We start from the raw sequence: 16,958 nt of genomic DNA, 5'->3' as shown, positions 1-16,958 counted from the left end.
CATAGAAAAGGAGTAGTGTGAAAAACATGATGACAAAGTCCTTAAAGTCCAAGTCTTGTGACCTGTGTCTGTCCTTGGACTGTTTGGACTTTTAATTTGTCGATTCTGCCCATCGATTTAGATGCATGTGAAATTAGGTTTAATGAGCTCATTCATGTCCTCATTGTGATTTATTTACTTACTTATTTGCAAAATAGATCTTTGGAGAGAGTAAGAGATGGAAAAAAGTCACAATTGTGGTAGGCAAAGTAAACATTATTGCCACTGACAGAGCACTTTATATTTCTAAATATGACCAATAATTGATGAATACGTTTGGTGTCCAGTATAGGTTCCTTTGGTAAACATTAATTCAAAGTCTATGTTTCAGACTCTATATAAGATAAAAAAATGACTTTTTCGCTTTTCAGATATGGTCTTACGAGGTGGTCACACTACAGACTATTTGTTTCTTGGAAATTTTATTTATACAGTAAGATCATCCATGCGAGTTAAATCACTTTTACTAGTGTTTAATCAAAAGATTCAAGCCTTTTAAGCGGCTGGCCCAGTGGCATAGTGGTTAAGTTCAGCAAACTCCACTTTGGGGGCCCAGGTTTGCAGGTTCAGATCCTGGGTGTGGACGTACACCACTCATCAAGCCATGCTGTGGTTACTGCCCACATACAAAATAGAGGAAGATGGGGACAGATGTTAGTTCAGGGCCACTCTTCCTCAAGCATAAAGAGGAAGATTGGCAACCGGTGTCAGCTCAAGGACAGTCTTCCTCACCCCCCCGCCAGCTAAAAAAAATCAAGCATTTTAAGAGAGTATCCCATGAATTTTAGTCTCCCTCATGTTTCAATATCTTTTCAAGAAATAACTATTATAATGGTTGTGCATATATATGTATACGTTTCTAGAAAAGTGACATGCATATACAAACACACATCCCCCCACTTTTTCTTGTACAAGTAGGGGGATGCTCTTCTACATCTTGATTTTTATTACACAGCATGCCTTGGTGATGGTTTTAAATCAGTCCATAAATATCTGCCTCATTCTTTTAGGGCTACTTGTGTGAATAACTCACCCTTATTTATTTAACCAATCTATTAGTGGAAATGAGGTTGTTCTAGGTCCTTTGCCATTATGAACAATGCTGCAAAGACTATCTTATGCTCAGGAGTAAGTATATCTGTAGGACAATTTCAAGAAGTGTAGCTGCTGGATCAGAGGGCATTGTGAATTTTGAAAAACATTACCAAATTGACCCCCAAAGAGGTTGCACAAATTTAGTGATAAAAATGTCGGTTTCCCCAAGTCTCCATAGACAGCAGTCTCACCACACTTTTTGATATCGCAGGTGAAGCGGTACCCTAATACAGGTTTTGCTTTGAGGGCAAGTATATTCACATGAGGTTAAAAACTACTTTCATTTTCTTTTTTCTGTGAAGTGCTTGTTGATTTACTTTACCAGTTGTTCTTTTGGGCTGTTAGTATTTTTCTTATGAATTATTAATAATTATTTACTTATTAAGCATGTTAATTTTTTCTAATATTTGTTACAAAAATATTTTCCTGGTAGGGGCCAACCCAGTGTTGCAGCGGTTAAGTTCACATGTGCCACTTTGGCAGCCTGGGGTTCATCGGTTTGACTCCTGGGTGTGGACCTATGCATCGCTTGTCAAGCCGTGTTGTGGCAGGCGTCCCACAAATAAAGTAGAGGAAGATGGGCACAGATGTTAGCTCAGGGCCAATCTTCCTCAAAAAAAACCCAAACATATTCCTGGTTTCACATTTTCACTTTTCAAGGCATTTTTGTCATGCATATATTTTACATATTAATTTCATGCCCAGGAAATAAAGTCAGATAGGATATTTGTTCATTTAATTTACTCATCAATATTTATTGAGCTCTGTCATGTGCAGAACACTGAGTTGAGTGATGGACATATGGTGGTAAACCCAAGTCCTCATGAAAATTACATTCTAGAGAGACAGAAGGACATTAAATTCATACATGCATGCATGCACACAAACGTACAAGAGATTCCTAGTTAAGATGCCAGAGTAAATTGATCTCATGGAATCTCAATCCCCCAAGGCTAAAAAAGCAAACAAAAAAAACCCAAAATTGTAAAATCAGCAACAAAAACAAAAAGTTACAGCAAAATAAATTGACGATAGCAACTAAAGAAGGAAAGGGAACTAGATGAATGCTAGAAACCTGAAAATGTGATGCCAAAGGAGAGATACAAGGAGAATTGGCAGGCCCATCAGGGTGAGATCGTTCACCCAACTTCCTGACGTGCTGTTCCCAGTGGTAGTGAGTTGGAGGAAAAACTAAGTCTGAAGACAGTCCCCAGAGGAATGAAGTAAACTTCCAGTAAGGTGGTGTCAACCCTGGTGTTTTCAGGGAATTAAAAAAGTCTGGTAGAATTAGAGCACTGTGCAAACAACGTGTTGGGCAGGGGAGATTCATGGTAATGGCAAAGGTGGCCTTGGAGCAGAAGGTAGGGGCAGCGCCTTGGCACCTTAAAGGTTTGGGAATAGCTTAGGTGAGACGATGAGGCTTGCCAGAATGCTGATGCTGGAGACGGAGAAGTAGACGTAATCAAAGACTACTTCAAAAGTAGCATTTAAAACTCTAGGTGTATCACTCATCTGTTGCTGCCTAAGAACCCACCCTTCAACAAAATCACACTTAGTGAAACATCAAAAGCTTTTTCTTTGAGATTGAGACTAAGACAAAGATTCTCAGCGTTACCACCTCCCTTCGACACTGTAGTGGAGTTACTAATCAGAACAATAAGTAGATAAAAGAGAAGCAAAAGCTTGGGAAAGGGAAAAAAAATCCATTTTAAATCATAGATGGTATGAGTGTGTACATAGAAAATACAAAAAATTCTACAGATAAAATATTACAATTAGTAAAAGAGGTTGGCAGTTTGCTAAACACTGATCAATATTTTAAAATCAATTATATTTTAATATACTGACAACAAATCTTTAGAAAATTTAAAAATTTTAAATACTACTTTACAGTGGTGTCAAACATATGAAAAACATATGAATAAATCAAACAAATGATATTCAAGACCTCTGAGAAAAATTGTAAAACTTTATTGGAGATGTTAAGAACATCTAAATGGAGAAATATACCATGTCCGTTGACTGGAAGAGTCACTACTTTAAGGAAGTCAGCTCTCCTCAGAGGATTTATAGATTTACCGTAATCCCAATGGAAAAGGCCAACGATAACCAAGATGCTCTTTGATTGATGATGATTTTAATCTACCCTGTTCAACTGTGTTTTTTATCATTAGCACTTGGATTCCTCATCAGAATCAAATCTTCCGTGCTATTTATAAAGAATGTAAATATAAGCTTATGACATAAGCATAATTTTCATCATATGTTAAAGGGCTTCTAAATGTGGAACATTTATTGAAAAGCGCTGCATTCTCCCAAAAACTAAAACCTAGCAAAGCACTCAGCAAGCTCATGAGCCCGGAGTTCCCCAGACACGGAGGAGAACCGAGGGGAGGGGCCGGCAGGAGGGGAAAGGGAGATGTGGGTTCTGATGGAGATTTTTAATACATTTTCCAATCTCTTTCCTCTTCCCATCTGACCTCACACAGTATGTAGTTGTTACTGTTTGTCTGAAAGCTGGTTTGGAGACACTGTCTTGGAATAAAGTGAGTATTCTTTAGGATATTTCCTCGATCCAGCATAGTTGTTTGTATGTCGATTTACTTTTTAAGCTTTAAAAAAGTAATAAGCATTTTTTCTGGTCTCCGTATTTTACTTTCTTTTGTTTTGCATGTTCAAGTGATGATTTAAACTGGATGATGACATATTAGCCATCTAATGTCTTTAGAATGTTCATTTTCCTGTCTTACATTTGAAATAGATTCAATTTATCATCCTGTTAATTGAGACTCTTAATTCACTATTATTATCCAAGTACAGAATTATACTAGAAAATTTAGCAAGTACAGAAAAAGAAGGAAATACAAATTGCCCGTATCTTTCAATGTCAATGACATTGACATTTTGATTTCTATTCTTTCAGTCTTTGTGTATGCTTATATTTTTTCACAAAAATAGAATTATAATGTACCTAATATTTTATAATTTGCTTTTTTCACTTAACAGATCTTTAACATTTTTACAGATCTTTAATTTTTATACCTCATTTAATGACTGTATAATATTTTATACATGGATGTTTATTATTGAAATTATTTTTAGAATAATTGCTTTAACTTTTGCAACTATGAACAACATGTAATCAATACTACTGTGAGCACAGATGTACCTGTGTATTTGCAGACATAAGTAAGAATTTTCTTATGATATTATTAAAATTGAAACTTCTGTTGAATTAAACACAATTTTTTATTAACTTTTCAACAATTTAAGTGAATATATATATATATACACACACACATACATAGACACATATACACCTATAAGTAAGTTGTTTTCTAAGCTGTACTCAAAAATTTTATGAGAGAAAATGAATTTTTTATTAGTTTGTCCCCGTTGGAGAGCCAAGATTATGTAGCATACCATGTATTTCTTCTCTGACACAATCAATTTAGAGTTCTCACTGCTTCTGTCTCAATTGGATGTCAACACTAAGTTGGGACTGAGGAGTTCTGCACAAAAATATTTTATTAGCAATTCATAAGGTATACTAATTGTAAGTGTGGTATTATACCACATTAATGTAACATAAATATAGAAATGATTATTTTTGAGTCTTCCTTTTAGTTGTTGTGAAATTCCCTCTAGTAAGAGTATTTCTTAGATCCGTGATGACTTATATTATCTGCATATCGTGAATCTCGTTTATGGATAAGGCAATATTTCAAGGCCAAAGCAGACTCAGCAAAACACAAGAGGTCTCTCTTCTGGTCTAAGAGGTACCAGGCTCCTGCCTTCCAGCTCACAGAGAGGATAACAAGGAGCCTGGAGACGGGCAGGAAAGACAAGGGACTGGTTCTCGGTTTTTCTCTTATGCTACTCTGCCATGTGGGGAGGGTTGAGGCCTGGTGCTTCTTCCATGGGGAAGAGGATGCTGGGAGCCATCGTTCAGGTACAGAGAATGAGCCAGGGTGGAGAGATAACAAATACATCTCAAAGCAGCAGTGGTGTCTTGCCACCGCCCCCAAGGTAGTGGTCCCAACTGAGACCCACCTGAAAATACTATGAGCCATACAGAAATGCCTCACGTTGCAGCTAATGTATTATGTCGACTGATGCATACAGTATTTGAAAAGTTTAAAGTTCCCAGTCCTGGGCTGATCCTCTCCTCATCATCTCAGCATGATCACGAGAGAGACAGCCCTCAGGAGACCAGTTCTATTTAATCAGAGGGAGGAATCATTTAAGTGGGAGGTTATTTTTAAAGAGTGTGAAAAATTGCCCTTGAAGATGACTCATAAACAAATAATAAATACCCTGAGGAATCGCAGATTGTGGAGGAGGGGCATTCTCAATATTTTTGTTGTTCAGCTATGATTAAGTAATGAGTAGTACCTAACAGAATGAGAGTACTTGAGCCCTTATGAAACCGTCTTGTCCGGCTGCTCATCTTATTACATGTAAATGATACCTCTGAGGCTTGCAGAGGTATGCGGTGCACCCAGCATAGCCAAGTTTGGAGCATGGCTCTCCTACCTTTTCTTACTATTCCTCTGATAACACAAAAGGTACAAAGCAACAGACCAGACTGACAGCAGGGTCTGCCTGCTTAGCATTTACCATTATGGAATGCGGCAGAAGTTCCTAGTCCCAGACATGGGCAGTGATCTTTCAGCCAACAGTCTCAACCAGAATGACATACATCGTTGATATGCACAGCAAATCCTCCAGTTACGGTCGATCTGACATTCACAACTTCTGCCATTGCCCCAGATCTACTCACACAGAACAAGTATGACAGGGTCAAATTTTTATCCCTCTTAATGATTTCTTTTCCAACTTGTTTTTTTCCTGAAGAGAGCTTTGTATTAATAAGTAGGCAGAGGGGCTGGCCCCGTGGCCGAGTGGTTAAGTTCGCGCGCTCCGCTGCAGGCGTCCCAGTGTTTCGTTGGCTCGAATCCTGGGCGCGGACATGGCACTGCTCGTCAGACCACGCTGAGGCAGCGTCCCACATACCACAACTAGAAGAACCCACAACGAGAAATATACAACTATGTACTGGGGGGCTTTGGGGAGAAAAAGGAAAAAATAAAATCTTTAAAAAAAAATAAAAAATAAGTAGGCAGAAACAGAAGTCTCATTAAATAACCTATCAATTGTGTGAACCACATCTGATTGAGAGACGACCATTTTCACTGAATATCACTTGCCTTGGGTGACGAAGGTACATTTGTTTTAGGTCCTTTAAACAATAGTCCCTTGAGTCCACAGCAAAATATTCTGAGAAAATGTTAGAAAGGAAGACTCAAATATCAAGAAATTGAAAGATTATCGGTACCTTCATATGAGAACATATGGCCTGGATAAATGTATTTTGTTAGTTGATTGATAGTTAAATATTTTTTTCCTTTTAAATAGAAAAGACTGAAGTATTTCTACGCTATTCTTGTTTCTGCAGTTTTGTCATTTGGCAGTCTGGGGAAGCGCAGTGATATGGCTGGTGTTCCTTGCAGTTTACTCTTCCCTCTGGCCCACCGTTCCTATTGGTTCCGAAATGACGGGACAGGTTAGTTTTACTGTCATTGGTGAATATGCCTTGCATTCTTCATGAAAACTTATGTTCATTAACAAAAGCTGATGTTATCTCTTTCAAAATAGTTTGGAAAGAAAAGATAAAATCAATGCAATTAGAAGTAGTTAGTGATCCAACTAAATTCTGACTGATAACTTTAGTTATAATAAGGTTTTATCTAAAATCTCATTACTTCAAACTGTCTTTATTAACCATCTTTTCCACATTTTTTCTTTTGTGCATATCTGATAAAAGCTGCAATAATTTCAGAATCATCTAAAATAGCTAATGTTGTAATTATATTTTTCACATGATGTGCTATGTGCTTAAATTATTTGGTACTTGGTAATACATGCATGGTAATTAAGAAAACATTTTTATATAAACTGTTTAACTCACCAGAATAGACATTCCTTGGAGCTCCAGAAGCTCCAGCTTCTAAATATTTTAAAGTTCCACCGAAGCTGTTATTTCACTTATGTTAAACCATTTTTTAGATTTTTACACTTATTTGCATATTTCTAAATTCTATACTTTGTCTATATCTATTGTGAGAAATTAGGCACACAATGCTTACAAAATGGATCACAGAGCTGTACTATTTTAGGGCTAGAGGTAGGCTTAGTCCAAAACCAATCAGCTATCAAATGAAGAAACGCGAGTCTAGAGTTCCCAGCCCAATCCCTGTGGTCTGTCCATGGCACAGCCAACGCTCCCTGTCTTTCTTTGTAGAAATGGGAGAAAACCCTTGTACCCCGAGGCCTGGGGCAGCCCAAGGCCCAGGAAATAAGAATTCTGAGAGACTTCCTCTTTCAGCCAGGACCAAGTGTTGGAATAGCCTGACAAAAACAACTGTAAAAACCAAACAAAATATAAGAATTGTTTGAAGACATTGGCTAGACACCAACAGGCATAATACTGAAGGGTATGAGTCATGAAGAAGAGAAGCCTGCCCCTTTCTTTGCTTGTTCTTCCTGGCTCCTTCCCTAACGGTATCTCTCAGCTTGTATTGCAGAGGAATGAGCCTAAATATAATGTAGTGATCTTACTGGGAGGAGAACGCGGAGTTCAGAGTCTCAGGCTACTGAAATGCCTGAACTTGAGGGACAGAGTCCTTAAGAAGAGGCAGTCATGGAGAACTAAGAGGCAAAGTACCAGGGAAAGACCTTGATAGGGTCGAGGGTGGTTTTGAAGCTTTGTTTTGCCTTTAATAACAATCATGACCTTATTCCCAGGGTGTAGTACTTTCTCCTAACTTGAGGCATTTACTTCTAGGGCATGACTTTTCTGGGGGTCTGAAGAAGACCCTGGATGTTTACCAAGGCCACCCTAATTTAGCAAGGCTCAAACTACAATCTCTGACTCCGCAACACTGCGGGAGGGGGGTGCCAACTTTCTCCTTGATTCTGCAGCCCACCATCTGTTTTCTGCTGCGTCTCTTAAAGTCTCACCTCACACATGCTCTGTTTAAGAGTCTTCCCAGGAGTTGAGGGGAATTCTCATACTTCTAAATAATTTATGTGTCAAAGAAGGAATCAAAGAGGAAATTGGACAACATTGTGAACTAAATGAAAATGAAAACATGACGTGTTAAAATGGTGGGACACAGCTGATGCAGTACTTGGAGGGAAATTTTTAGCACTTTAACAGAAGAATTTCTCTGATCAACAGCCCCAGCCCCCACATTAAGAAACTAGGAAAAGAAGAACAAATGAAACCCAAACTAAGAAGAAGAAAGGAAATAATAAAAGATGAAATGACCAAATTATACAATGGGCAAAATATTCAAATAGATACTTCACCAAAGAATATATATGAATACCAAAAAGCAAATGAAAAGATGAGCAACATCATTAGTTATTAGGTAAATACAAATTACAACCAAAATGAGATACCAGGACACAACTATAGAATGGCTAAAACTATAAGAATGACAATACCAAGTGTTGACAAGGATATGGAGCAACTGGAACTCTCATATGCTATTTATAAGAATGAAAAATCGTGCAACTGCTTTGGAAAACAGCTTGGCAGTTTTATAAAAGTAATACATGTACCATAAGACCCTGTCATTCCCCTCCCTGGTATTTACCCAAAAGAAGTCAAAGCATATGTCCACACAGAGACTTGAACATGAATGGGTATAATGTATGTCAAAACATATCAAATTGCTCACTTAAATATGTATGGTTTATTGTATGTCAATTATGCTTTTATAAAGCTGTTAAAATAATGAAGTTTTAAATTGAGCCTTAATTCATAAAAGCGGTGGAACAAGCATTGTAGTAAGGGAATGGTGATAAGCTGACTTTGTTCTAATTTTAGGAGAGAATATTTATATTGTCATAAATTTTGTATTAAAAATGAGAATTGAAAATTTTGTACTTTTCTGAATGTTTTTAGCATAAATTGAGTTTTAAAATGAAGGAATATAGAAGTTTTGTGGTTTAGATATCAAATGAATATAAAATATTACTCACTTTGCTTGTTTCTCAGTAAAATGTCTATAATGATAAATTAAATTATCCCTTTAAAAATCCTTTCTCCAATACAACTTTCACGCCTAAATATAGAAGAAGATTCTCCACTGAGAGCCAAACATTGAGTTAGTCTGGGCTTGAGCTACCTGTTCCTGGATCCGAGGTGTTCAGGATATTTATTGTTTCAGTTCTTAAATATACTCAAATCTAGGGTGTGAAAACTATCTCCTTGACACTTGTTGCAAAGACGCAGTTATTTAATTTCTTTCTTACTTTTGTTTATTGTTTGTATTCATTAAAAAGTCTTTTTACCCTTAGCAGAACTTCCAAGGATTGTTAGCAAAGACACACAATGTGTTTACATAGGAAGATCTATTGATTTCGTTATACACACTTCAGAGAAAAGGTTTTTCACTCTGATTCCAGCATGATGTGCAGGAATTCCTTATTTCCCTGTCCAGTGGAACAAACAGACCTGCATGTGGCTCCATCGATGCTGAAATTACCTAGTTGGATTACTTTGGTTTTATATCTAAAAGTCAAGGATCTCAGAATTCCTGACCCATAATTTTCAATTCTAGATATTTGGGATTTTATTTGAATGGCAGGAGGATTCTTGGCTGTTTTTATGAAGTGTGCTGAATAGATAGAACTGAAGACACAAATTTATGTATGAGTGCTAGGTCAGGAAGTCAACTATAATATTTTAGTTTGAGTCAATGTTAAATGTAATAGGTTGAAGCAGAAATAGTGGATGAAGTTTTCATTCATTCTGATTACTCATTAAAGAAATCACTCTAACCTGCTGAATTCTTGAACTGAGCTGAATCTTCATTCTACTGAGCTCAAGTTGAACACTTCAGGACATCATATTCTCCTAGAATTTCTTGAGCCTATTCCAGTTAGTCTTCAAAAGGAGCTGTAAGGAAGAAGTGAACCAGCCAATGGATAAAAATAAATAAGAACAGTGGGGAACATCACCTGAATTTAGTTTTGATTATTAATTCAATTTGTGGCAGGAAAGTGTATAAGTGAACACTTGCAGCTGTAATGGTTCTGTTTACTGCAGCCTTAGCTGGAATGCAAGGGCCGATGGATATGAAAACCACATTGTGAGAACAAAAATGAAAGCACTGAGGAGGTGGAGTTATAATGAAAAATATTTTAGAGGTAGGACTAAATGCCAAAGGGGAAGCTGCCTTTACATAGACAAGATCATGACAAGTTGAGCTTTTCCAAAATCCTGAGATATAGATAGGGAAGAAACTGTCAAGATTTTGTAGATAGTTGAAGCTAAGGAGATAAGTAATTGGGACAAGGCCAAATTAGGACTCCGGTGTTTCCCTGTTGATGCTTTATCAAGTGGTTCTAATCCAAAAAATAAATGTCTGAAACAAAAGAGAAGCAGAAATGCTCTCTTGACCTGCTTTATCTTCTACCTAACATCTGCTATCTCTCCTTGCACACTCTATTAAATATTTTGAAAGAAGAGTCTACTTGCTATCCCTACTTCTTAAGCCCTGTTCTTCCCTAAGCCACTAAAATCTGATTTTCACCCCATCACTTTTCTAAAATTGTTTTGCAAAAGTTATAATTAATCATTTTTAGTAAAATCCAATGGGAATTGGACCTCTAGTTTGAACTTGTATCTGCTTTTTCACTTCATCACCTCCCTATTTTCTTTGGATTTTTGGTACTTCTCTCTACGCTTCTCATCCAACCTCTCTGACTAGTACTTATCCATTTCAGAACTGCTCCTTAAACATTGACGTACCGGGAAACTTCAAAAAACATAGGTTTGAGCAGAAATGAATATACATGCTAAAAACACTCATGCTGGATAAAATATTTTTACAATACATTTTATTCTACATCAGTGATCTCAACATATAAAGGATTCCCAAAGTGCCAGAAACAAAGGGGGAACTCAAAGACAGTGTGGAAAACTTGAGCTGACATTGGAATTTCAAGGTGCATTAGATACTGATATGTTACCAAGAGACAGGGGACTAGAGTTTAACAACCTCATTGGGTTAGGATGCATGATTTTTCAACTTTTCTTCTTTGCTAATACATGCATGTAAGGCTGTAGTTTTCCCTCTAAGAAATGATTCAGCTGGACACCACCAGTTGACTGTATGTTATCATTTAAATGACTTCTATTTGGTCCTTTGTACATCTCCTTGATTGATTTGTACCTTAAATCAATGACTTAAGCTTCTAGCTCAAAAAGCTAGAAAAAGAATAGAGAATCAAACCTAAGAAAACTAGAAAAAGGAAACGATAAAGACAATAGATCAGTGAAATAGGAAACAACTACACAATGGAGAAAACCAACAAAGACCAAAGTTGGTTCTTTGAAAAGTTTAATAAAATTAATAAACCTCTAACGAGACTGTTAGAATGGAAAAGACAGAAAACACCATTACTAATATCAGACATTGTGGCAGTCCTGGAGAACTCAGATCTCTTGCTGCAAGGAACATAATTGATTGCTTACCCCAGCTACTGGCCCTCTGGAGCCACCCCTGTGTCCAACCAAGTCTGTGTTCCCCACAGGCTGCTCTCGAGAAGTGAGGAAGAACATGGCAGTACTAAGGCAGGCCTGTTCTACTAAGGCACATTTCCCCTCCAGGGGCTGACTTTTACTTGAGTACTCCCCACCAGGATAGGTAAACATTTCTTAGAACTATACAATGATGCAAGATTCCTCCTACCCAAGTCTTCTTGCATCCCCATCTCCTTCCACAGATATCAGACCTTCAACATGGTCTGAAGGCTTTCTCTGCCCTTTCCAGCTCCCTCCCCCAGTAAGTCTCTTGCTCATGTAAACCTGTCCTGGCATCTGTTTCTTGGCCAACCCAAATTAACACAAATATCACAAAATATATTAGGAGACCCACATAAATATAGTCAACTTATCTCTGACAAAAGACAAAAGGTAATACAGTGGAGAAAAGATAGTCTTTTCAGCAAATGATGCTGGAGTAACTGGACATCCACATGCAAAAAAAAAATGAATCTAGACACAGACTTTACACCCATCACAGAAATTAACTCAAAATGGATCCTAGACCTAAATGTTAAAGGAAAAACTATAAAACTCCTAGAAGACAGCATAGGAGAAAACCTGGCTGACCTTTGGTATGGCAATGACTTTTTAGATATAACACCAAAGGCATGAACCATGAAAGAAGTAATTCATAAGCTGAACTTAATTAAAATTTAAAACTTCTGTTCTGCAAAAGACAATATCAAGAGAATAAGAAGACAAGTCACAGACTGGGAGAAAATATTTGCAAAAGACACATCTGCTAAAGGACTGTTATTCAAAATATACAAAGAACCCTTAAAACTCAACAATAAGAAAATAACCTGATTAAAAAGTGGGCCAAATATCTTAACAGGCACCTCATCAAAGAAGATATACAGATGGCAAATGAGCATATGAAAAGATGCTTCACATCATATGTGATCAGTACAATGCAAATTAAAACAATGAGATACCACTACACACCTTTAGAATGGCCAAAATCCAAACCACAGACAACACCAAATGCTGGTGGGGATATGGAGCAACAAGAACTCTCATTCATTGCTGGTGAGAATACAAAATGGTACAGACACTTTGGAAGACAGTTTGAGGGGTTCTTGCAAAATTAAACCATACTCTTACCTTCAATCCAGCAATTTCACTCCTTAGTATTTACCCAATGTAGTTGAAAACATATCCACATAAAAACCTGCACATATCTGTTTATAGTAGCTTTATTCATAATTGGAAGCAACATGGAAGCAAAATTTGGAAGCAATCTACATGCTCTTCAGCAGGTGAATAGATAAATAAACTGTGGTATATCCAGACAGTGGAATATTATTCAGCAGTAAAAAGAAATGAGTTGTCAAGCCATGAAAAGACATGGAGGAAACTTAAATGAGTATTACTAAGTGAAAGAAGCCAATCTGAAAAGACTACTTAGTGTATGATTCCAACTATATGACATTCTAGAAAAGGCAAAACTATGGAGATGGTAAAAACATCAGTGGTTGCCAGGGGTTGTAGGGGAGGGGAGGCAGAGCAGAGAGGTTTTTTAGGGCATTTCACTGTCATATGCTGTATGATTTTATAATTAATAATTAATAATAATAATGATGGATAAATGTCATTATCCAAACCCATAGAATACACAACACCAAGAGTGAACCCTAATGTAGCTATGGGCTTTGGGTGACTATGATGTGTCAATGTAGGTTCATCAGTTGTAAAAAATGTACCACCCGGTGGGGGACACTGATAATGAGGGAGGCTATACATGTGTAGGGGTAGGGGGTATATGACAAATCTCTATTCCTTTCTCTGAATTTTACTGTGACTCTTAAACTGCTCTAAAAAATTAGTAAAAAAAAAAAATGAGGCTAGTATTAACAAATATAACATATTAATAAATTTGTGTAATAATAGACAAATTCCTTAAAAGATACAAACTTACCAAAACTGACAGAGAAAGAAATAGACAGAGACCCTGCAGAGTTTGCGGCAGATAATTGGAGATCTTGGGCAGTCAGCCTGTTTTCCCCTCAGTTCATTTGGCAACTTCTAGGACACCATGTGGGAAGAACCTAAAACTTCAAAAAAAGCCTGTAAAGAGCACACAAGTGTATTGAGTAGACTCAGGAGAGAAATGTTAGAGTTTGGGACCTGCCAGGGGTATGGCCTCAAAGAAAACACTAGGCATCAGTTGGAAAAAAACCTGGAGAACCAAAGACAAACTAGAGGTAGAAGGACCCTGTTTTGTAGTCTTTTATGAGATGATCAGTCAGGTATCACCACAAGAGGAGACAGAGGAGAGGCTCAGGAAAAAAACAAACTTTATCTTTTTTCCCCCAGCTTTATCAAGATATATTTGATGTATAGCATTGTGTAAGTTTAAAGTGTATTATGTGGTGATTTGATGTGTATTCATATTGCAAAATGATTACCACAATAAGGTTAGTTAACATATTCATTATCCCACATAGTGAGTGTGTGGTGAGAACATTTAAGATTTACTATCTTAGTAAATATGCAATAAATATTATTCAAATACACAATATTGTTCAAATATTTAAACATTATTCAAATTATTCAAATATACAATAAATATTAGCTATAGTCATCATGCTGTGCCAACCGTCTCCCATTCCCCCAGCCCCCAGCTATTTTCTTTGTGGTTACCAAGGGAATTACATTTAACCCCCTAAAGTTATAACACTCTCATTTGAATTTATACCAGGTTAACTCTAATAATATAGAAAAACTCTGTTTCTTTATAGCTCCATCCCCATCCCTTTTGGTGGTTGATGTCACAGAATTACATTGTCATACGTTGGGTGCCACAAAACATAAACTAATAATTCTTTTAAATACATTAGTCTCTGAAATTATGTAGAAAACAAAATGTGGAGTTACGTGGCCGGCCTGGTGGCACAGCAATTAAGTTCACATGTTCCGCTTCGGCAGCCCAGGGTTCACCAGTTCAGATCCCAGGGGCAGACCTATGCACCACTTGTCAAGCCATGCTGTGGCAGGCATCCCACATATATAGTAGAGGAAGATGGGCACAGATGTTAGCTCAGGGCCAGTCTTCCTCAGCAAAAAGAGGAGGATTGGTGGCAGATAGCTCAGGCTAATCTTCCTCAAAAAAAAAAAAAAAATGTGGAGCTACAAAACAAAGTTACAGTAATAAAGTTAATACTAACTTTTACATCAACAATTTTTTTTAATGTATTAGTCTCTTAAATCCTGTAGAAGACAAAAAGTGGAGTTATAAACCATTGTTATAATAATTCTAGCTTTTATAATTGCCCATGTATTTCCTCTATTGAGATCTTTATTTCTCCAAACAGCTTCGAGTACTGTCTAGTGTCCTTTCCTTTCACCTTGCAGGACTCCCTTGAGCATTTCTTGCAGGGTGAGCCTAGTAGTCACAAACTTCCTCAACTTTTGTCTATCTGGGAATGTCTTAATTTCTCCCTAACTTTTGAAGAACAGTTTTTTCAGATCTGGGATTTTGGTTGATAGTATTTTTCTTTTAGCACTTTGAATATGTGGGTCCACTGTCTTCTGGCCTCCAGTGTTTCTGATGAGAAATCTGCTGATCATCTTATTGAGGCTCTCTTGTATGTGATGATTTGTTTCTCTTGCTGCTTTCAAGATTCTCTCTTTCTTTGTCTTTTGCAAGTTGAGTTGTGATGTGTCAGTGTGGGTCTCCTTGAATTAATCCTACTTGCAGTTTTTGAGCTTCTTGAATGTTCAGCCGTTATTTCTTCCAATATTCTCTCTGCCCCCTTCTCTCTCTCTCTCTTCTCCTGCTGGGACTCCAGTGATTTGTATGTTGGTGTTCTTGATGGTATCCCACAGGTTCTTTAGCCTTTGTTCACTTTTCTTTGAGCTTTTTTTTTTTTTCTGTCCCTCAGTCTTAATACTTCCCGTTGTCTTATCTTCAAGTTTACTGGGTCTTTCTTCTGCCTGCTCAAATCTGCCTTTAAATCACTCTAGTGAATTTTTCATTTTAGTTATTGTACTTTCACCTCCAGAATTTCTTTTCAGTTTCTTTTTAGGTTTTCTATCTCTTTACTGATATTTGTTCACACATGGTTTTCTTGACTTTTTCCACATCTTCCTTTAGTTCTTTGAGTATCCTTAAGATAGCTGTTTTAAATTCTTTGCCTAGTATATCTACCATTAGGTCTTTTTCATTGACAGTTTTGTAGATTTATTTTTTTCCTTTTAATGAGCCATACTTTCCTATCGTTTGTATGCCTTGTGGGTTTTTTTGACTGGAAATTTGAATCAAATACGGTTGTAAACTTGGAAATCAGGTTCTCTCCCTTCCCTAGGATTTGCTATTTTTTGTTATTATTGTTGTTTATTGTTTTTAAAATTGTTGTAGGCTGTCTCTGTGCTGAGGATCAACCTGAGGTGTAAACTTAACATCTTCTCATTTCTTTTCTGAGCCTTTCCCTGGGTGTGCCTAGTTACTTTCTAATTTTCCCTGTATATGCATTGTTTTTGAATGTCCTAGTCTTTAATGTCTGGCTCCTGAAAGGAGAAAAAGTGAAAAGCTTTAGGGAAAAAAAGGGTACTAGCCCTTTAAATCCCCTGGAAGGCACTTCAGCCATAGGGGAGGGGCTTGCAACAACGGGACCGGGTGCAACAACACTAGCTGCCTCCCCCTTTGTCTGCACCTCTGTGATCAGAAGCAGCAATCAGTGATTAGAGCAAAATCATCAATATTTGGAGAACAGGGTCCTTTTTGCCCATGCTGTCTTTCACAAGGTGTGTGCAAGCTGCTGCAGGAATAGATGCACACCTGTCTGCCACATGGCTGGGGTTAGAGGATGGGTAGCTGTTACTGTGCTAAGAGCTGAAATTGACTGAAATTAACTAAAATTTACCATCCAAGTCATCCCCTGAAAGTTGCAAGCCTTTAAAAGACTCCAGAGTTCCAAAATAGTTACATCAGACAGATGCTGCTGGTGTAATTGTTGGGGAGACAGATTCCAGGGGCTTCCTACTCTGTCATCTTCCTAGAACCCTCTCTCTCTGTTTCATTTACTTTTGCTCCAATCTTTATTATTTTCTTCCTTCTGCTAACTGTGGGCTTAGTTTTTCTTGTTTTTCTAGTTCCTTGAGGTGTAAAGTTAGGTTGCTTATTTGAGATCTTTCTTTTTCTTTAAGCATTTATCACTATAAAATTCCCTGTTAGAACTGCGTTTGTCACATCCCATAA

General features: G+C 37.3%; 1 protein-coding gene across 1 annotated transcript in view; it reads left to right on the top strand.

Moving 5' to 3' along the window:
* The window catches only part of LOC100059750 (phospholipid-transporting ATPase IB), a 141,876-nt gene that overhangs the window by 108,772 nt on the left and 16,146 nt on the right, over positions 1-16,958 (top strand). The window contains exon 20 of the mRNA XM_070240554.1: positions 6,593-6,700. Within this exon, the coding sequence (XP_070096655.1) occupies positions 6,593-6,700 (108 nt within the window). The remainder of the gene's footprint in view (positions 1-6,592; positions 6,701-16,958) is intronic.

The sequence above is a fragment of the Equus caballus genome, chromosome 17, assembly GCF_041296265.1.
Source record: "Equus caballus isolate H_3958 breed thoroughbred chromosome 17, TB-T2T, whole genome shotgun sequence".
Lineage (NCBI taxonomy): Eukaryota > Metazoa > Chordata > Mammalia > Perissodactyla > Equidae > Equus > Equus caballus.
This window is presented reverse-complemented; position numbering and strand designations above follow the sequence as displayed.